Below are 23,418 nucleotides of genomic sequence, written 5' to 3'. Positions count from 1 at the left end.
GCCCAGCTTCCCGTGACAGCAGAGGAAAGCATAACTGCAAGCAGCCATACCCCAAGGCTTCCTCAAAGTATTCTTTGAGCCTAAAAGTACTTGTGGCTTAAGGACCCTTCAGCTGGAGGTAGGATATTTGCATTTAAATACTCAGAGAAATATCCATAGAGGAATCTAGCTAAACACTTTGCATATAGAAAAAGCTTATATGGATTCAAATGGGAACAAACTGCACAGTTCAATTTATACACTCTGTAAAGAAAGGCCACTGTCTCTGTTTAGAGACTCCCGAGATGTTCCTGTTGCCTGCCTGTTCTTGTATTAGAGGAAGAAGAGAATCCCAGGCCTTCCCCAGTTTTGAAGGGGACACTCAAATCGTATCAGTCTTTACTCCTCCTCCCATTGCTTGGGTCACCTCTTGTCCAGACGAGAAGATAAACTATAAACTGACTGACTACTAAACTTGATGAAATTAATATTGTGGGACACCAGACTATACATCTGGAAACATTTTAACTGCTTGAAAATTGAAAGGTATCAACATAATACAAATGAAAGAAAAAGACTCATTTCTGAAAAGCACAGTTCTCACTTCTCAGTTGATTTCCAGAAAATAACAGTAGCTATCCTTTGATCTCAAACTGACATCTCATTTAGTCATTATTAAGGTACTTAGTACTTAATTAAGTATCCCATTTTGGTTATTAGTCAGTATTTAGAAATCCAAACAAATGTAATAATAACTGCTTTTGGTCCAGCCATTAGGAAATAAGTGATGGGTCAATCTAGGACTTTACTTACTTTAAGGAGGAGTCTCCAACACCAAGACATCCTCTCAGACTAAGTTGTCTCAGGAAGCCACCACACCGTTTCGATATATTTTCCACAACACGACCCTTAAACCAAATAAAAGGAAGATTCTGTTGAGTTTTATTCTGACGTGACATTCCAACCAAATTAAAAATGCCAGGAGTGAAGACCAGCCCCAGCTATACCCCACCAGAACTACACCTTTTTGAATTTCTTTTGCTACTTTAAGCAAAAATAGTTACCTGTTGAAAATCTCCACTCACATTGAAGTACTATTCAATTCAATGTTTATTTCTCTCTTCCTTCTTTTCAGTCTATCACACATGGCTCAAATTCTTGTCTCAGCAAAACCTACCCATTAGGTCTGCTAAAATGATCTTCAAGTTTTGTCAGATATGTAGGAAGCCTGAAGAACTGCCCCAGAGATGGAATGGGAGGCATACCCGTTCCTCAGGGATCTCAGTTACTGCTACAGCATGCAAGCATACACTGTCCACGAAGACGTGCTTAGGCAAGCTGAACTGCAGCCTCTGGTAAGTCCTGTTTTCCCATCCCTGCTACAGGAATGGTTACCTCTGCAACCGAAAAGTGCCAAACACCTTGGTGGGAGCAGCCACTTCAGTTGCTTCCAGAAGATTTCCCGGAGCCCCCTTGCCAGTCTTCAACATCATATAAATTTGGGTGTCTGTGCCTAACACTTGGGAATGCCAAAGAACTTACCACACTGTGAAGCTTACAGACTTCATGCCTCGTCATCTGTCAAAAGCCGAGGGACAGCTTACAAACAAAACTTCCTACTTGACCCCACGTCATTGCTACAAAATGCTTTCTATTTATATCCTGAAAGCATGTTTCGCTATACGTTAGGAGTAAGCAGAATGGCACCGTACTTCTAATATTCAATCTGAAAGTAGCATTATACAATAATGTTTTTTAAACTACATGTATACCTTTTTTTTTCCTTTCCCTTTTTTTTTTCTTTTTTCGGTAGGAAAAACAAGATAGCAAAAAGCAGATGGCCACTGCAAAAATTGACTAATTTTAGGGAGGTAAGGTAAAAGAAATCAACACTGATCATTTAACATACAGGACTAATAGCTAACAGCACCTTTTATTTTCTTCTCTTTTTTTTTTTTTTTTTTGTTTTAAAGAAGGAATACCTATAAAATTACAGGTCAGTGGATTTTTTGTTTGTTTGTTTTCTTCTCTATACAGGATGGTAACAATTTTACTGAAACAGGAAAATGTTTCTTACATTTTGTTGTTCACCTCTGATACCAAAGTCCTGGCTAGCACTATGTGAAAGTATTTTCCAATCAGAGCTTGTTTCTTAGTCCATAAGTAACATTATTTATCTGATCTCTTGTAAGAATTTACACCAAAACAAATAAACAAACTGACAATCATACAAACAAAATGTCTTTTTTTAAAGCTTTCGAATTTGGCAATTACTTCTCAGCAGATCAAATACCTTTACTGTAAGGATAAAGTCTTCAACGAATACCATATAATGCAAGTTCAATCTGCATTGCAGAAAAAAGCCAAACCCTAATGCACTACTCAAAACAGAAATAATGACATAAGTTTTCCCAAACCCATTTGTTTCTTTAAGCGTGTAAAAAACCCAACAAACAGCATATTCAAACAGACAACTTAAGCGCATTCAGATGTGTTTAGCTGTTTGAATAATTCAATGTCACTTAAAAAACTAGTTCTTCAAATTACCCCAGCTTACATTTGGTTTCACATACCAAGATATCCTAAGACACATTTGTCCTGGTTTGGGCTAAACCAGAACTAATTCTGTTTTAGTGCTTTAACTTTTCAGTTAAGTCTCCTCTAACTAACTGCACTTTCTGAATCAGCAGCATGTTTTTCCAGACAGTGACTGCCTCTAGCAGTGATAAGGCCTGATGTTTATAGTTCGTACCAAGGAATGGGATGCTGAGAGGCCCTTGCTTGTACTGTTCTTATAGCGACCAAGGTCACTGCTAAATCTTGTACTCAGTGTTGGGGTGCCGGGAGTGAAAAGGGTCACAAGCCCGTAAAAGGCCGCACCTGCAGGGAGGAGCGAACCGGACAGGTGACCCCAACCTGACCAACAGAGTATTCCATCCCATACGCGTCATATTCAGTATAAAGCTGAGGGATCAGGAGGGTCTCTCTCTCTTCTTTGATGGCCGACATCTGAGGAGAGCTCTGTCTGTTCTTCTGTCATCGATCCCGATCCGTGCATCCCTGAATCCAGTGCCTGAGTCCAGCTCCTGCATCCTGTCCCTGTCTGCTGCCGAGTCCAGCTTGGGGCTGCCCCAGTGCCAGCCCTGCAGTGTGCTGGTGACATATAGTCATCGGGGTGGGGGGAGTTGGGTTCAGTGTTGGTTTTGTATCTAGTTGTATATATTTGTACATTTTGTATATATTTCATTATTTCCTTATTCTTATTATTATCTTTTCTTTTATCATTATTGTTTCATTAAAGCTGTTTTAGTTTTCTTTTCCAAACGGTAAAGTCTTTCTCCCTTGTTCTCTCTCTCCTTTTCCCTCCCTTTTGGGGTTAATAGAGAGTGTCTATCATTTATTAGTGGCCGGCCTAGCCTCAACCCGTGACAACATTTCATTTCAAGAAGATCTTCACACATCTTTGTGATAGCAAAGAAACAGTTTTTCTTTATATTTTTCCCCCTCAATTTATTCTCTACCACATGAGGTCTTAAATACAGAAAATTTCACAAAACCTGATTTTTCATTATTTGATAGTCTCAGATCAAGTAGTGCTTGCTGCTAGGTGAAACATCACCAAGCAGTACAACGTCCAACTGAGCAAAAAGTTGCCAAATACAATTAGCAGCTTTTACCTGTCCTAAATCTATTGGCAAAAAAATATATTACTAAAACAGCTGAAGAAAAAAAAAGTTCTCAGTTCTTAGACACCAAATGTGAAAGTGTATCTCCTTTAAAACTGCTTTATGTAATAATTGCTGGTTTAACATATTCTTATTAATAAATTTAAGGATTATATATTACAAATGTACTTAAATATAATATACCAAAGTAACTGAATTGCTCCAAACCACAATAGCTTCTTATAGCAAAAGAGGATCATAACTTAATTTCATTCCTTCTCCTGAATCCCATGCTAAAACCATAGGATGTCAAAGGGCAACACCACTAGATACAACGTAAGACAAACATATTGAAAACATAAAAATCCAACACTGTGTTTCTGAATAGCAGAAAGATTTCAGACACAGAAAAGGCCTACCAACAGAAGGACCACAGACCTGTGGGGTTTTCGTTATTATTTCTTAGCAAATGAAAAATCGAAGCTTTTTTAAAGGCAACTGAAAAGATGACACGAAAGTTCCAAGTCTTCTTAGACACATTTAGATGCAGATGTCAAAATCTCTCCTCTACCTCTGTAAGATCCTAATTTTTAACATCAGTATAGCAGAGAAGTTTGCAATAAAATTTTAAGAGTGGTGAAAAAAAATTTATCCTATATATTACTGTAAAGCTTTAGGAATAGTTTGAACCATGGTTAGCAAAATATGCAAATGAAATCCATCTGGATTTTATTCATGCAACTAAGAAGCTAAAACATAAAATCCAGAACTCATTACTGTATTCTAAATTTAATTTGTATCATCAAACAGCAAATAATAAACCAGTTCAGATTCAATTAAGGAATTGCATTTCCCCATAGATTTTTGTCTTAATTTTCAGATGTCATATTTTATTGTTATTCACATCCGTGATAGCATTAATGCAGACGTGTCTTTCTATGGAAGACGAGACTGCCCTAATCCTTTCATTATATGCTGAAAAGGACTTTAATCCACATTTATCTGCATTTCAGGCAAGGTTCAAATCTTATAAAACAAATGTTCATAAAACGGTAATCACACACCAAATCAAATCTAGGCCAGTCAGCGGTAAGAAAAGTTGTTCAGCATTTTACTGTTTCAATCCGCAAGTCCTGTAGCCAAGTGTCAGAGCTTTCAGCACTAGATGGCACCCTCACAGAGAGACTTGGGGCCAGAACAAAACAAGATTATCTTCTAGATAGTGAAAGCAATTCTGAAGGATCTCACCATTTATACCTTTAGTCCCTGGAAATGAGCAGCTTTGAATTTCTAGAGCCCTATATGTATATGATATATGCAAATTATCTGATACAGAGCTGGCAACTAAAATTGAAACACTCATTCAGTGTAAACATACAGCATTCTTTTCCACTTGCTCCTTCACGGTATTATTATCTTGAACTTTATTCTTTAGAACATGTGAACGTAAGCACAGTCTATGGGATACCCAAAATGGGCTATGCTCTTAAACATCACCATAGGAATGAAAAAACCCACGAAGACACTAACCTCTATATCCGTCTGAAAGTTAAAAAGGTCTATTCTTTGCCAATTGCTTCCATCCAGAGCTAAAACATTCCATGCCTACAGAAAACAAAACCAGTTAGTTTATTACCTCCACTACCTGCTCCCTTCATTTTCCTCTCAGCAAATCAAACGTAACAAACAATACAATTACAGGCAACATTTCTTTTAAAAAAAGAAATATAACTGTAGATATTAGTAGTCATACAATATTAACTAGTCAAAAACATAGAATTTGTGGAAACGAATTTCATATCTACTACATGGGTTACCCTCCAAAGGCTAATTTACACAAAAGCAAGAAATTAAATGTAAAGTTTGTACATGGACACATTTAACGCTCAACTTTTTTTAAAAGCTTTTCTAAATTTGCCTAGTAAGTTACTTTTGCTAGATATATATGGAGAAAAGTAGCTGCAGATGAGACTCCTCCCAATAAAACCACAGTTCCTCAACCTCACTAGTTACTGCTTCTGAGACGAACAGAAATCTTTCAGGAAACTGCTGACTTTCCACTGTTCAGATCTGGCCTTTCCTCTACACGTGCTAAGTTACATGTATGTGTTTGAGAATTTGTCCTTCACTGTTGAAGCAACAGTTGTTCAAAGTAAAACAAAATTAAAAAAGCCAGAGAAACATAAATATAATTAGAAAAATGGAAAAAAGAATACCGCATCCAAATCACAAACAGTTCTGAGAGAAAAATACAACTTATTCAGTCTGGTTTTCTTCCACTGTTTTCTAGGCTTTAGCTGAAAGTTCTAACGAAATCTGATGTCAGTTGACTCACAAAACTTACTGAAGTTGCAGGCCAGGGTGATACGGGTGTAGGAATGAAATAGTTACACACTTAATCATACATTAAAAGAAACAAACAAGAAAACCCCAATAAAACGAAAAACTCCACAAACCAAAACCCAATCCTCATTAAGAAAAGGAAGAAAAGCACAAAATGAAAAAGTTCATTCATGTTGTATAAGAATACACTTCATTGTACACACTTGACGTAGGAACAGAGTATTATTCATTTCAATTCAGAAAAAAAAAAAGCAAGCTAAACATAAAAGCTTACTTAGCATGCTTTCTCTATTATCTTCTGTGTGCCTTTTTCCTTTACTATTAGTCCATCTACTTAACACCTTTTGTACTTGGCAAGCAAATGATGGATGTACTTCTCAGACACATGGTGTACATTAACTGAACTACATGGAATTTTAAGCAGAAAATGCATCTGAAAAATAGTGTTACACAGCCACATGCTTTATAAAAAGCAAATGCCATCATGCCAAACTGAGCTTAATCCTTTCTCCAGATACAGAGCATACCCAACTGGATATCTTTTCCGTAGCCTTTAAACAGAAGTCCAGTACATAGCAACTAAGTCCACACCTGAATGCAAAACTGAACCCACTGTTTATTTGTTTTAATAAATAAAGAGACTGAGAACTGTTTTGGTTTTTTGTGGGGTTTTTTTGTTTGTTTTTTTTGTGTGTTTTGGGTTTGGGGTTGGTTGGTTTGTTTGTTTGGTTTGGGGTTTTTTTGGTTTTTTTTTTTTTTTTTTTTTACAGGAAGCAGATTGCCCTAAAGCCTGTGATTTGCATATAATTAAGAGAATAACATCCCAGAGAACAACAAAAAACTCCATCAGAAAAACATACCTTGGAAACTTGTGCACATCGACACAAAGTAACTATGTCCAAGAAAGAAAATATTCTAGGAAGAAAGGAAAAGAACAACAATTAAAATGTTTTATTATAAATTCAGACTAATACATGGATTCACAGTTCTGTAGTTCTATGGAGAGACACCAGTTACACAAGAATCAAGTTAAATGAAATATGCATGTTTTACCCAATTACTTTGCTTATTGAGACTTAAGGAATAATATTGCAGCTATCATCTAAAGACAGCCAACACCAACACATTAGAACCAGCAAGTGCTGCTTCTGAAAAATCTATTTTCTGTTTCCCCCTCCTTACTACCCAAACACGTACGAATGGTAAGTTATCCTTCTTTTTAATTCAAAGAAACTAGCTTCTATACCTTTAATTGTGCTACAATTAAAGAAATAACTTACACAAATACAGGTGAAGATTTCAGAGGCTGGTGAAGAGTAAGAAATGGAAAACAACACATAGATATACCCAAGTTCAAGAATCTAAGTACTAACACAAAGAATGATGACCCAAATTTCTAAAGGGGTTTCACAGTGACTACCAACTCTATCAGAGTATCTTTTTTTAATTTACTCTACAAGAAACAACTACAATTGAAAATTTAGCATTACTATTCTGATCACAGAACCAATTCCTCAAGGTAGATAACTCTTAATAGTTTCCTGAGTTTTTCAACATCAGAATTAAATTTGCTAAATACCATTTCCAAACAACAATGAAATTGGTTCAAAAGATGTTGTCAAAAAAAAAAAATCATTAGCTTAAGCACAAAATTACATCATATTCCAAAATAATTTTGTTACAGAGAATGAAAAATACGAAATATATGAACGATGTTACTGTAATTCACTTATAAACTGTTACCTGCTTACCAATGATCTTTTTCAGTCATCGAAACTATGAACAGTAATAATAACAATTTCATCTTACAGAGAGATGTTAACACTGAAAAGCAAACAACTGGTAAGAGATGATGAATTTAATCATGTAAAATTCTGGTTACTCTTTTCCAAGGGGAAATCTGAAGCTAGAGCTCAAAATGGATGCCTGCATCTTAAGGGCGGTGATTTTTAGCTGTGGTAAGAGTCAAAAAAAATGTAATGGAAGTTAATGGAAGTACTTCTTAAACATAACAGCTGTCTGGACATTTATTACGATCCCTTCGGATATTCGTTTTCCAACATTTAACACATGAAAATACTTTCTCTTTTTCACCGTACAGTAATACATTTTCTCAAAAACTACTACCCATGCAAACAGAAGGACAGACACTCTCAGAAGCTATGAATTAATTTATAGAACCCTGTAATAACATTGCTTTTGATAGTATCTGTTTTGTCTTTGCACATCCATACTGAAGTCTGCCCCCTTTAAGAAAGGTAGCAAATGTTCTATGCACAAAGTACACAATGTGCACAGCAAGATTGCTGGACTGTTCAGATAAGCACTGAAAGCATTCTCTCTCTTTTGAGAGCAGCATTTATACCAATGACCCACCACAAACCCTCTTCTGAAGTCCCGCCACGGTGAGGCAAACAGCAGAAGATGAGGGTGTGGAGGTTATGCTAGAGAGCTGCAAAAGCTTCTTGGCTTGTAGAAGCTTCCTGATAGCACCACTGTATGAGTAGAATCAGAGGGTTATCTCAGATTTTCAGAAGCTGAAGTACAAAAGATGGATTTCTATGTTATCTGTGACAAAGAAAGGAAGGGCTGTGACAAACCATTTCATCACACACCACTCTTGCCTAAATGAAGTACATAACATGCTTTAAAAGTGATGTATCAAGTTCTACTGAAATAAGAAACAACAGAAGAAACTGTAAGACATTGAGGAAAGGGTATTTTATACACCCTCACTACTCTGAGTTGTCTGGCAGTCTGTCTTCGTGTTTGTTTACTGCTGTTAAGAGACTAACGTTGATGAGTGATTTCTGCTAAAAAGTAAATTAAATGCAGAAAATAAGTATTTATTTTTGCTCCATTCTGTATGAAGTGACTTTTTAAAACATGGTCATTCAATGTTAAAAGGATAAATATTTTAGTAAGTGTAAACATTTATGATACTTTTAGGTTTTCAATTTTTGTTCTAAAGAAGAAATGTTCTTGCAAGGGGGCCTAAGCTGTCCCCATCAAAACGGACAACAACATTAGGATGCATTATAACCCAGTAAAATCGGAGTGATTATTATTCAATTAAATAATATGATAGGTAAGAGAAGCCAATAAATTCTTTTACAATTCTGATGAGTCATTTTGCCAACTTGCTTGAAAATGGTTTTTTTCCACATTTTTCTATTTATTTACACTCTATAGTACAGTGTTACATGTGCACCAGTAACACATATTTGCTTCTCTACTTGCAGCCCACAGAACTACTAGAAAATACTTACAAGTCAGGGAAACTAGCCAACAAGACACAAGACTCTAAGGTTTAAGGTAATTTAAAGTCTTTAGAAAGCCTTTAAAGCCTTTAAGAGACTTTAAACGCAACCAACAAACTGAGAAGGAGATGGCAACGCTGACAGCGTCAGACATTTGTCAGTGTCAGACACAGCCAGTGCCAGAATGACATTGTCTGGTGCTTAGGGTGAAGGACTATGTCAGCAGGCAGTTGTAATTTTAAAAAGTGGAAAAAACTATCGAGTAGGGCAGCTGATGGTTGTATAGCACTTCTGTCCTCAATGACCATAACTACATAGAGGGAAGCTAATGCAGCCAGCAGCAGGATTAATTTCCACTTAAGTCTTTGGCATGGATTAGTACAGGGAAACTGGAAATCAAGTTAATAGATCCACAGTAAAGTCTAGGATCATCCATTCTGTTTTCCAGTATCCCAAGCTATTAAATTCTCCATAGTTATCCTGGATCGAGCTCAAGAAGAACTCACTTACCAACAATCGGAGCTGTTCAAGACTTCTCATCCCTAGGCACGTACCACTCTGGACACACGCCTCATGAGTTTGGCCTTGGAGATCTTTCAACGTTACAGCCACTGAAGCACGCGTGAGCTTCATGCGAAAGGCACGGAGGGCTCTACAAGCTCACAGTTTCTCAACTCCTTTATGGTAAGCTTGTATTTGACTACAGCCTAACTTCCAGAAAAGGATCTATTCTTGATTTGAAAGCCAAGAGATGGAAAATCACCACCTTCTCTGGTAGTTTGTTCCACTGGTTAATCACTCTGTTAAAATGTTTGCCTTATTTCCAAGGTGAATGTCTGACTTACAGCTTTATGATTTTTTTCTACTTTTCTTCACCAAATTATAGAGTGCTTTAACAGTTAGTACTTTCTCCTCATCGAGTTTTAAAGCCACTTATCACGTCACATTTAATTCTTCTTTTCAACAATCTTTTTAGTTGTTTAAATCTCATTTTCTCTGCACATTCTTTATTTTTCCAGTATGTTTCTTCAAATGTAGACATCAGAAGCATGAGCAGCATTAAAAAAATTTATTAGTATCAGCAAAGCTGTACACAAACATAAAGTATGAATTCACTACCCCTATTTTCAGAGCCATTCCAGGCCACTGTAACAGCCTTTCTGACACAGCATTAGACAAGAATCTTACAGTACACCTTACCCATTTCACCCTCACATCCTCTTCTGGGAGTACACACTCCAGGCCACAGCTCTTTCTGTAGCATTCCTTAGTCTTGTAAATTCATCCACGTAAAAGTAATCTGTAAAATTAATCTTGTTTGAACACACTCCAATTTAGCATGTTATTCGGACTTCCTTAGGAGTGCCTTGCCTTCAAAGTAGTTTACCATTACAGTTCTTTTTGTGTCATCTGTAACTTACTATGACTTCTGAAGCAGCGATTTCCAAAGCATTAAAGCCCTACCTGTGAATTGCTGCAACAACTGTTAACCAATCCTGAATCCCTTTAACATGCACTGATATACTGCACACACAAAGTGCTACTTTTTAAAATGAAAAGGTCAAATGATAAAGTCAAACGCCTCAGTAGAAACATGTCATTTTGGTTGGTAAACCCAACCAATTGCTTAATCTCGAAGAATTATATTGTCCAATCACTTATTTTCCAGAAAACCACAACAACTGTCAGTTACATTCCTCTCTCTCAACTTTCTGTCAAACAATCTATGGTGAGTTTTTCTACTGCATACTGAATGTGAGGCTGAGATTTCTGGTCATCTCTCCCTTGCCTAGTTAAAAGTGTTGCAGTCAGGATTCACACTCCTCCAGTCTTCTGAAATTTCCTTGATACCCAAGACACACCAAAACTCAGCATAAGTGGGCCACAGACCTCCTCAGTCACCTTTTTAAGGCATTTTCACTGCAATTTATATGGTCCTGCCAACTGCAAGAAGTGATGATCTACAATCTCATCTTCCCATATATTTCCACACATGCTTCATTATTCCCGTGTGCGATAAACAGACTGTTCTGTGTCTTTCCAAACACAGAGATGGCTGACTCCTAATATTTTGTTTCCCTCCCCATGGAGCCATGGAAAGAAACAGCTATTTCTCAAAACCCCAGCACTGTACAGTGTACCACCTACAGAGTGAGAAATCAAACTGTGCAAGAGTCAAACTGCTTCTCTCTCGCCTCTAAGGCCTTTCCAAATTTGATCACATAAGGAACAAGCTTTTGCAGTAATGGCCTGGCAATTACTCATTTTAAGTATTTTGATACAATACTATATGTTTTGATAAAAAGTGGGTAACAAAATGCATACAGTACGTACCACACACACATACTGTGACTTCCCAGAATTTCTGGCCCAAAACCCAAAATTTGGTATGACATAAATGCCTGATAATTTCTAAAAAACTTCAGCAATAACTTAAGGTAGGGTTTTCTTAATAACCGACTTGTGAATGGGATTCTATTTCAGAACTACAATTTTTCACGTTTTAAATTGGTTTTGTACACAAAGAATGGTGACAAATTGTATCAAAATGAAAACCACAACAATAAGGATGAGAGATGCCTGACTGAAGACAGCACATTATTTAGATAATCTGCTCAGAAGACCCTTTCAATTTCAGCATGCCATCCCATTGTTACAAAACAAGGATATGACAAATTTGTCATGTCTCTCCCATTTAAACTATGAACTCCTTAAGGAAGGGACACTTCATTATTGATTTGTACAATTCCCTGCATAGCAAACCCACTCTGATAAAAGTCCTTTACATGCTATTAGAATGCAAATGCACTATGGAAAAGTAAAGCCTACACATGTGAAAAAGTATCACAGAAAGACAAAATACAGCTTTCACTGATTTGATTTCCTTCTTTTAGCAGGTTTTTTTTCAGAATTTTCTAGAAGAATGCTCAAGCATACTCTGTTAACAAGGGACAGGGAAAAAGAACATCAGCCACTCTCAGTTCACTACTAGTCACATTTGAACACACACAGTCACAAAGTCTCACAACCACCATAGAAGCTATCTTATATTTCTCCTAAAATATCATATTCAGTAAATACAAAACATGATTGCAATTCTTTATAGGCAGAAGGTTTCTCTTCTCCCTTTGTCCCTCATTTTACTAAACACCCTACTGAGGTATCAGGCATCTCATCGATAACTGTAGTCCAGCAGTATGTACAAACACTACAATAAAAATATGCAGGCTAGAAAACACACAGATAAGCTGAATAATTCCTAGCCATAATCCATAAAAGTAGAATTTTGCGTGCATAAATTTGTATTTGTATGATTAAATTAACAACTCTAGTGTTAGTGTACTTCCAGACTTCACCAACTTTGCAGGTAGGAACCTGATCCATTGATAAATTTCAGTAATATCTTATTCAATAAAACCACATAATAATACTTGTCTTGGAAATGTAAATGGTGAGGCATATTAAAAGCCTAAGGAGTCTGACTATTTTCTATTAAAAAAGAAGTATCTTCTAGCCCATTTCTGTGAGGCTTGTTTTCAGTAGCATGTCACAAAGGCTGACAAATACCAGTTTCTATATGAAGCACACATCCATTGACTCATCTACTGCTTGACCTTCTAGGCCAATTATTAAAACAAGTCTCTTTTTACTAGGGATGTGCTACTTTGTGAAGTAAAGCACTTACACTAGAAACTGTAAGACATTCCAAAACTTTCCAGTAACTGCTACCCCTGCAATTTCCACTTGTAAACTACCCAAGCTAAGATACCTTTCAGCAGATCTACATAGCAAGCCTTTCAATAACAAACGTGGTACCAAAAAACCATTTCTTTACAAACCTCCTTTTCTTTTGCCAAGATGCTTATTGCTACACAATCCTTGCATAAGTATTAGCAATTGAGAAAGAACAGGCTGTCTACAGGATGCCTAACATCTGTTTCCAGCTGAAACAGAACTCGGCTTTTTCTACAAATAACCTTCTCTGCTGGATTCACTTTATAGTTATCGGACAGCATCTAACTTTTTATGGCCTACATGCCATACTTACTTGCAAGACAAGTAGACCATATTACTTGCTCCTTAAAAAAATAAATGTTTTACTTATTTATAAAGTATGACCATATGTAATACAAGTGCCACATTTTCAGTACCTAATTCTCTTAGTATCTGAAACAAAATGCCCAATGATAAATTCAAGAAGGGCCAGTTGTTTAACTTACCGTGAAACATACAGAATACAGCAACATTACACGGTCATTTCTTTTGCAGGGCCAATTATGTAGCTAATAGATACAATTACACTATGCAAATGATAGAGCAGCTGTAGTCTGAAAATTAGATTAATCCATCCTTGTTGCACCTTTGATTTCTATTTACTTGGATATGATGGGTGTGTAATGCAACTTAAAAGGTCATATTTTTGCAGCCTTTTAGAAGTCGAGTTAAAGACTTGAACACAAAACCTACATATAGAAAGTGTCCAAGAAAAGTTCAACCCATGAAACAGATTTTATGTAGTGTTTTACAAAAGGTCAAATATATGCTAGAATCAGTTTCAGCGTCCTTGCTTAGCTCCGTTTCACTCAAAATAGCTGGTGATCTAACAGTTTTGAGCAATCACCTCATTGCATTGGTTATCCTGATTCATGTAATAGCAAGACATAAGAATCTTAAGCAGAAAAACTCTAACTGTTACTAGAAAATAACCTTAATATTTAACATAATTAAGTCTTTAATAATACTGGTTAGGAATGTCACTATAGTAATTCCTAAGGGGAAGGTGAAGTAGAAAGTTTCAGAACCCTTTATTTGCTATGAGTTTTCTTTTTTTTCTTTTTCTCTAAATAACAATTATCCTTCTCCTTTCCCAAGACAATATTCATTAAAGACCAAATACTACCTTTCAAACAAAAGGATGAGGCAAGTCATGTACTTCACCTAGAAATGAAGCGGTAACAAGCTAAGAGGATTCCCAATACCCCCACACTCATCCTTGATGCACATCAACATCTCCACAACATCCTTTATGCCTTTCTAAAACTGGAGTATTTGTAGAGGGGGATAATCCAGATTTCTAACTTTAAAAGCCCCATGTATTGTCCAATTTAATCATCTCTTGAAAGCGCTGCATGAGCTACAATGTTCTGTAATTTCTAGAAGCCTGCATGTTGCAGCTCATACGACTCCCTAGCTTCATTAGCAGGATTTTTATCAAAGTTTTAGCTATAGATGCTGTTACCTAGAGCACAGGCTTTTTTTTGGGGGGGGGTGGGGATGGGGGTGGAGTGGGTAGTGTTTGCTAACTCAAAAGCAGTTTTGCAGAAGGACTTATAGGTTCTGGTGAGCACCATGTTGAACATGCCTCAAAAGAGAAGGTTTGGGGGGGACCTTATCAGTTTGTATAAATATCTGAGGGGAAGGAGTAAAGACGACAGAGTCTTCTCAGCAGTGTCTAGTGAAAGAAAAGCAGCAATGGACACAAACTGGAATATAAGATACTCCACTTAAACAAAAGAAAAACTTTTTTTTTTCCTGGGAGTGTTGTCAAACAGACCAGGCTGACTAGAGTGTTTATTTACCTCTATGATTTAAGACACTAAGAACTCAACAATGTCAAGAACAACCCTGCTCCAGCTCACACTGCTTTCAGGGTTGGCCTAGATGATCTTCGGAGTTCACTCAGCTACTCTGTAATTTTTTTAATATGTTTTATTTTTATGAGGTGATTTTATGAAGTACAAATTTGGCAACTATAACATATATTACTAAATAAAAGCAGTTGGCTTAATGATTAATTCAGAGTGGTTTAACTTGCAGCCTGCAGTCCCGATCCAACCTGCTGGCCATTCCAACTACCCTACGGTCTATTTTTTCCCCATGAGTGAAGGGATTATAGCTTGTGCACCAAACAGCCAAAAATCAACCCTACCCACCCTGCACACTAGTGGCTAGGTAGAGATGTGGAAAAAATAACATGATGTGCTGGTGGTATGCAGCCTAGGGTTGCTCCATAAACCATGATCACTACAGCCATAAAGGTTATGGAAACTTCGGTGAGTTGCTAGACTTAGATTTGGTAGACTTGATCCAACCTGTACGTCTGCTACTGGCCTGGAGGAGGGCCTTGAACAAAAGACTTCTCTTCCCGATGCCTGTGTCTGCATGAGGAAGACAGAAAAGAAAGCTCACTCTTCTGTAAACACTTCAAAAGCTACAGACAAAAAAAAAAGTGTATTTGGTATTGTTATTCAAACTGTCTAGCATCAATATTTTACAAAATTAATTTTTTTTTTTTTTTGTAAGGAGCTAGAGTACCTTTTGAATTGCCTTTATGTTTTGATGGCACTTCTTGCACAGAAGTGAGGAAAAACATTTCCCCCTGTGCCTCCCAAAGCTCCATATAAAAAGTATGATTTCTTTATATCACTGATACTTCTGAATATTTGGCTTTGATAATTTGTTGATCAAGAGACTGAGTTTAAAAAAACCCTCCAGTTTCAAGGCAAATAAAGTTCTAAATGGAATTAAGTCTTCATCGGCTAAAGAACATTCTTAAGAGAAGCTTAATAGCAAATAAAACAAAACCAAAATGAAACAGAATAAATAGTAATGTATGATTCCAAGAGTTGTGTAAATCATTGCTACATCCCCTTTAGCTGTTACTCCTGCTTCAAATGCTTGTTATTTACTTTTGTTTGTTCCAGTGTGACTAATCCTTTGTCAGAAGCATGCTCTTACTGAGAGATACCTGCACTTGAACCAGGTAATGCTGAAGCACTCCATTTATAAGGAAGTCTCAATTGTTTGAGCAGAAACATTAAAGAAAGTATTTCATTTGCAAAGTTCACAAATCTTACTCAGGACCTTGACAAAAAAAAAAAGTCTATTCCATTCCCAAATCTCCTCCTCTTCCTTAACACAGTATACAAGAGCACTAGTGGGCAATTTTCTGCTTGTGTTCTTAGAGCCTCTCACATTTTAAAAGGAATTACATCTGAAACATCTCTGCCCAAAACATTCAGTTTTAAGCTTGCTCTTGCATTTATTTGTGAACAAAACCAAATCACTTAAACATATTAAATAGAGGATGGCAGCTACCTACTCCAATTTCAAGACGCCAAACTTAATTGATCATATAATCATTTGCAAGTGTTCAGAATCTCATACAAAGAAGCCAGAAAATGAGTACAAAGTGCTGACTAGTGAGGCAAAGAACCGAAAAACACAAACTTGCATCTGGAACTGATCTTGGTAAGAATTTCATAAGCAGACAAACAATGCATGTAGCAGTGTAAAAAAAGGTCAACATGAGACCTCTTCCATATTCTGAAGGAGGTACGCTGACTATCAAGCTATTGATTGAGTCTTTAGTTTTCCCAGAGCACAGGTTCTGTCCTGAATTTGAGGTAAATTACTGCAAAGTTTTAAAACCCATTCACACTTCAGAGTAACTGGAAAATTTTCTAACAAAAACCCGAATAATCAGAAAATTGCAGCTTGTCGCGTTCTCAATGTATATTTCAGGTTAGATACACTATCTTGAAGGCTAAAGGTACACAGAAACTAAACGATTGTCCATTTTATCATTGGGTAAATCACGTTAAAACAAATAAAAATAGTATTGGTAGTACGATATTATTTACCAATTGCTGCTAAACACATAAGAACTCTGAAAACACCCAGTAAGTCTTAAATAGTCCTAAAGAATTATAGTTCTGTTGTTTCCCTGACTAAAGATCAAAATATTTAATCACTTTCCAGAGGCTTTATCTTATCCATGACCCGTGCCTGTCGTTCATTTTGATCACTTGCTTGGTTGGTTTTCTGATCACTTTTTTGGAGGTAAGGACCACTGGAAACTAGTGTATGACTCCACAGGAGTGAGTCTGGATTCAATATTATGCTGTTATCAGTCCCACTGTTCTTGCTTGATTCCTGTCAGTGTTAGTCTCCATATTTCTAGTTAACAAGTATGTTTCCCTTACCCTTATGAAAAATAGTTTTCCATATTGAGTAGTCAATGTGAGATTGGAGTGTTGTAGCTGCTCTGCGCGAATTAATTGGGACAGATGTATTTCAGGCATGCTAAATCAAAGTACTTTACTTACTTGTCCAAGGCACTACTAGACTTCCCTTTATAAAACCCATAGAGTTGTGTAAATATACAGAAAGGAAATAAGTTTTACTTTCATAAGCAACACTTATACAATCAGTTTGGTTCATCATCTGTATGAATGTAGTTCATGTACTTTTATCAATCTGGTCATTTCTCATCTAAATAACTATGTCATAATTGCTCAGCAGACTATTACAGAGGACTTCAAAGAGATGCAAAATATGGTCTAAAAATCAAAATAAAAGACTGTATTTGCATTATAAAACTGAAATGTTTTCCTGACATTGTCAAACACTGAACAGCAGTCTTTGCTGCTCAGGGTGAAATATTGCCCTATTTAATTATACAAATCCTTGACATGGTGAAAACGAATCATGTTTGAGATCATGCATTGTTTGTCTGCTCACAAAATTCTTAGCAACTAAGAACAGTTCCAGATACATGTATTTATTTTTCAGTTCTTTGACTCACCAGTTGGTACTTTGTACGCCAAGATACAGCAGCAAAATTTTACAGCGACTTTGGGCCATTTAAGCACCTAGCTAAGAAATATCAATGGTATTATCAAATTTCTTCTTATAAACTTTGCTGTATTTCTTCTCTATTTCCCCTACAGTTAAGCACATAGATGGTAGTGCACCACTTCAAATACACTAAATACTATGTTTGACTTTACTGATTTTAAGCTTCTGGTAGTTTTTCTTCTCTACAATAACACACACACTAAAAGCTGAGCAAAAAGCAGTGAGCAGCAATAAAAACAAAGAATAGAAATGTGAAAACATACGTAGTACATATTCATTAGCCAACTCACAAGCTGCATATTCTTGCATACAAGAAAAGCTGCTGCTGGAACACAATTCCTGGCTTCCTCTCCCAATTTGAGTCCCCAAACATTGCTTATCCTCTTTTAAATCTGATTGAATAACAGGTCTTAGTCTCAAAATTTAAGTGCTCAAGTACATGCACCCAGTAAATATGGTTTATAGCAGAACTCAATAGCTTCTACATTTGTGGCACAATTTACAAAGCTGATACTTTGTAGGTGGAAAGGAACTGAAAATGGTTCAAGTGGCCAAAAGGAATGAACATATCTGCTTCTGAGGCTTGCTGTTTTCATGCAAAATCTTATAGCACACAACGTAAGCAGTTAAATACAAATGAATAGATGATATCTGTCCTTTCACATGCCAAAAGTACTGGTTATACCTCCATTTTCAAACACGTATTATTACTTTTTATCAAGCACAAAACATAAAAAAGTATTTTTGGAAGCTGCTGGAAAGTCAGAATATTCTAATATTGATTACATTCCCTGATAGTTTGTTTGTTTTCAATGTTTTTCAAACTAAATACAGTAACTTTAAAAATCCATTTGTTTTTCCAGCAATTTACAAGGAAAAAATGAAAAATATCATCATCTTCAAGGCTGTGACATCTTACTGGAAAAGTTTTTACCATTAAAATTGCAGTAGTCTGACTTGATTTCTGATTCTTTTGATGATAGATATGGGTTTATTAACTTTAGACACCAATGCAAATCCACAACTAATGTGCTGTATAATCAAATGATGCTTTTCCATAAACACACAGGCTAAAAAAAAAAAAAGCAAGCTACAATTGTCTGAAAACATTGTTTAAATTATATGATTTATAATACCTCTGCAGAAGTCTTACTCAAACATCATACAACTGAGCATTTATTCAACCGTTCACGTCTTGTAATATATAAGAGCAGAAGGGAAAGAGCATTCCTTGCCAACTGGCAAACTAATAGCACTGCAACAGCTAACAGGGTTGATCATTTTTCTTTTAGCTTGAACAGTACTACAAATCAAAGTTTTTACAGGCAGTCTCCTCTTCCACAGGAAAAAAAATTACTCCAATATAACAAATAAAACCAAATGCCCACAAACCAGAAAAAGTTACAAATGAAATGCCTCCCTCTCTCCAGTCAAGCTATTCTACATACCTCAAAGCATAACTCGTCCTTCCAAACCAGGGTCTTCCTCAAACCCATCACTGTTCCTTTTAGTCAGATATTCTCTTCCTCCTCTGCCCAGTTATCTGGGTCTACTTGAGAAGGAACAAATAATCTCTGGTTTCGTATCCTTTCAAACGAGCTTCTTGCCTGAGAAGCTGGGGGTTTCAGTCATTTACTTACAAGTGTAGTAGTTATGCTGTAGAAAACACACAAGAGACGTGACACTGTCCTGAAAACCTTCCAATCCAATTCGGATTATTAGATTAATAGCAACTGCAGCATAAGACCAAGGGCTTACTTATTCAACTTTACTTGTTGCAACTATAGCAACAAATGAATAAATTTTAGAGTGGTAGTATTTCCTAAGTCTACCATCAAAGGTAAAGAAAAAGGTTTCTCAATTTTAGAGAGAAAAAACTGGATTGCTTGTTACAGTCAGACTACAGAAGTTTAAGTACTTGATGCAAATAAGAACAAGACCAATTCTTGCAAGAGATTAAATTGTGTTTATATTTCATTTCCAGATATTTATAACAAGATATTAACCACACTTTTTCAGTGTGTCAAATTTTATGTTATTGTTTTTAAAAAGAGCTGTGGTGCTTTCCAACAGTTTCGTATCTGATACAAGCAAGCAACAAAGTGCATTTGATGACACTTTCAACAGTATTTACTATTCAGTTCTGGCACTGTGAGCAAAATGTTTCCACTGCAACTGGTTTACCCTCCTTTTAATTAAAAGGTAGACTGCACAGTTAATATAGTAAAAATAATTAGGATATTAATTACACTCAGTGTGGCAATATTTAATCTCTCCTGTCACAACTACATGGCGAGACAGTTTAAAAACATGTTGCAGCACAAGCATAAACAGTTCTAGGTGTTGAAAGACATTCAGGCTCAGTCTTACAAAAGCATTTCTGTGCAGGAGCACAAAACAAATTCCCCACTGATAATCCTTTAGGCATCCAGCTTTGTGCCCTAAATTTCCCTAGGTATCTACTCTCTGCAGGGATGAGAACTCAGACCCATGTCCCATCATAACACCCTCTCTAACACACTCTGCCTCTGGCCTTGTGAGTGCCTCTGCAGCAGTACAATTTCAAAAGGAGGTTTACGGAGCGTGTCTCCCACTCCATTGCAAAGCCCTGATGGTCAGCACAATATTCATAGAATCACAGAATCGTTGAGCTGGAAAAGACTTTTAAGATCAAGTCCAACTGTTAACCTGACACTGCCAAGTCCACCACTAAACCATGCCCCTAAGCACCACATTTACATGTCTTTTAAATACTTCCAGGGACAGCGACTCCACCACTTCCCTAGGCAGCCTCTTCCAGTGCTTGACAACCCTTTCAGTGAAGACATTTTTCCTAATATGCAATCTAAACCGCTCCTAGTGCAATTTGAGGTTGTTTCCTCTTGTCCTATCACTTGTTACTTGGGAGAAGAGACCAAGCCCCACCTTGTTACAACCTCCTTTCAGGTAGTCATAGAGAGCAGTAAGGTCTCCCCTCAGTCTCCTTTTCTCCAGGCTGAACAACCCCAGTTCCCTCAGCTGCTCCTCATAGGACTTGCGCTCTAGACCCTTCACCAGCTTTGTTGCTCTTCTTTGGACACACTGCAGCACCTCAACATCTTTCTTGAGGTGAGGGGCCCAAAACTGAAGACAGTATTCGAGGTGAATACTGTGGTGTGGGTGTTAATGAAATGTGGACTTTATTCCTCTCTGGCTATGGGCAGACCAACACCCGAGTCCCAGCATTCAGCATGATCTTTACTGAGAAAGCTGACTGTCCTAATCCAATTTCTCAGATCATCAACTCTTCTGGCTACTGCTGAAATGCTAGTAGAACACTGCAATTGCAAAGAGGACATGCGTGCACAAGAACTAGGTGGTTGGCTGAATCAGTTCTGTGTATGCTTTGCCTGGCCTATTTTATTTTGTTGTTCCAGCCCAGGAAGCCCTTCAGCCACGCAAAAGGCTTCTTTAGACACTGCCACAATAATTAGTGCAGTGGCAGCGCATAGCTGCACCACTTCCTCAGTTGGTCAAGTCCAAGGTGAGCCTATATATCCTCCAAGTTGCTCTGTAAGAAGTTATCTTGAATACCAGAGCTAACAGCAAAGCCACTGGTAGTGTCCAATTACTTGCACATGGTTTTTTTTCCTGCTGAGTTCTTTAAAATGTCCTACATAGTAAGAGGTGTGTTGGAATAAACATACTGCTCAATGAAATGAATACGCTACTCTCTATATAACATTTGGTGTTGGAATACACAATTCAAGAAACTGACACCTAGAAGTTAGATGCAGGAATTCTCACAGTAAACCTCAACACATTAATTTTATAGATGCTACTCGTGTAATCAGCACAGAAACAATAATTTAGGAATTTCATATCTATATAGTTTCAGATATTTTCTTTTTATCCTACAATGAAAACTGAGGCACATAAATTGTTTCAAAAGATGTCTTCACTATCTCAGGGCACAATATTTTTCACTGTTTAAACCACATCAACAAATTTTGTTAAATTATATAAATGGGATAGTTAGCACCCATAACAGTGAAAAGGACAGACATTTCCACAAATATTTGGAGAGTCCTACTGCTAGAAAAGAAGTGGTTGCCGTTTATGATTCCTTGATAAGGAGGCAGCATATTAAATTGACTTTTATCTCATGGTTCATGTGCGACATTGAGTGCAACAAAGCAAAGTTATTAGAATTTCTGTTCAGGACATCATTCAGTGATGCATCTCTTTTAAATGCATTTTCTAAACAGTTCTACAAGTCTAATTTACAACACTGTCACCATATGGAATGCATATTTCACAATAAAAATGAAAATACTTTTAAAATTCAATTCCTTTAACAACAGATTGCTGCTTTAATACCACCAAGAGGGCATTGTAATAGTACAGACACTAAAAGAAATCATAACGTTTTAAGAGCACTTTCTCCAGACACAGATGCAAAATACCATTATTTGAGACATTCTCCCACTTCAAATCAAACAGGAAGCAACGACATACAAGCTAAACCAAACATCTCTTTAGTGTGTTAAGAAGAAATAATCAGCTCAATTTTAATAACACCACCGTTAAAAACTGTAATTGCACAATTATAAGTGAATATCTCCCACCTCCAAAGAGTGGGCTGTAACAAAACCTGTATGCAGACACAGAAGACATTGCTGAGCTGGTTCAGTTCCAGCTCTGAAGTGGTCACATCCAGTCGAGCAGTATCTCCACATTTGTCAGTTTACACTTTGCTTGAAATCAACTTTCAACAAGATGAGAGCACGAAGACATCCATCAGTGTCTCAACCATGGGCTGAACTTACTGATCTTGGTAGCGTAGCTAACTCCTGCAAAAGTGATCTACTCACACACCAGCGTGCTGATGAAATTTATGACTAGTCAAATAACTACAGTACTAAAAATCCTCCTGTTGGTTCTACCTTACGTAACACAGACTGGCAGCAATGGTAACAGGCAGCACTTTTCACTGCAGTGACTTTTTTTTTTGTTACAAGAAAGTTCATGACACAGAGTGTGAACTACATCACAGAAAGGATTATAGCTCTTCAGACAGATAAAACATTGTGCAGTCTGAAAGAGTTTTTGGACATTTTATTTCACTACTTTTTCTGATATGCAAGGAAAAGATCACTATTAAATGACACCTTCCATGGCATAGTACAATTTGAACACATTAAAATAAATCAAGACTAACCAAAAGGCAGTAAGTTCAAGAATTCCAAGAATCAAATCAGATACATTGCTATTTATTTCAAGAGAAATTTAAGAAAGAATGAATAGCACTCTGATAGCCTGTAAACTGCACAAGCAATGTACAATCCTCAAGTTTTTACTCCTTAAAACGTTATGTAGAATTACCTTAACAGAAGTTCTTTGGGTAGTTTTTTGTTAATAAGGGCTTCATCATTATTTGAGAAAACCTAGAAACAGAAAGAAAAATAACAATTTAAAAATACAACAAGAAAACAGCTTTTAGAGAGTCCTTTCACCGTCTATTTAGGTGCTTAATTTTTTTAAATTGCTGT

General features: G+C 36.7%; 1 protein-coding gene across 1 annotated transcript in view; it reads right to left on the bottom strand.

The window, feature by feature from the left end:
- FBXL2 (F-box and leucine rich repeat protein 2) overlaps nt 1-23,418 on the bottom strand; it is a 71,620-nt gene that overhangs the window by 17,662 nt on the left and 30,540 nt on the right. Inside the window, exons 2-5 of the mRNA XM_086467883.1 lie at nt 23,252-23,313; nt 6,848-6,902; nt 5,175-5,249; nt 793-887 (exon numbers count right to left, since the gene is read on the bottom strand). Of these exons, the coding sequence (XP_086324009.1) occupies nt 793-887; nt 5,175-5,249; nt 6,848-6,902; nt 23,252-23,313 (287 nt within the window). The remainder of the gene's footprint in view (nt 1-792; nt 888-5,174; nt 5,250-6,847; nt 6,903-23,251; nt 23,314-23,418) is intronic.

Source organism: Leptosomus discolor, chromosome 7 (genome assembly GCF_034619465.1).
Source record: "Leptosomus discolor isolate bLepDis1 chromosome 7, bLepDis1.hap2, whole genome shotgun sequence".
Lineage (NCBI taxonomy): Eukaryota > Metazoa > Chordata > Aves > Leptosomiformes > Leptosomidae > Leptosomus > Leptosomus discolor.
This window is presented reverse-complemented; position numbering and strand designations above follow the sequence as displayed.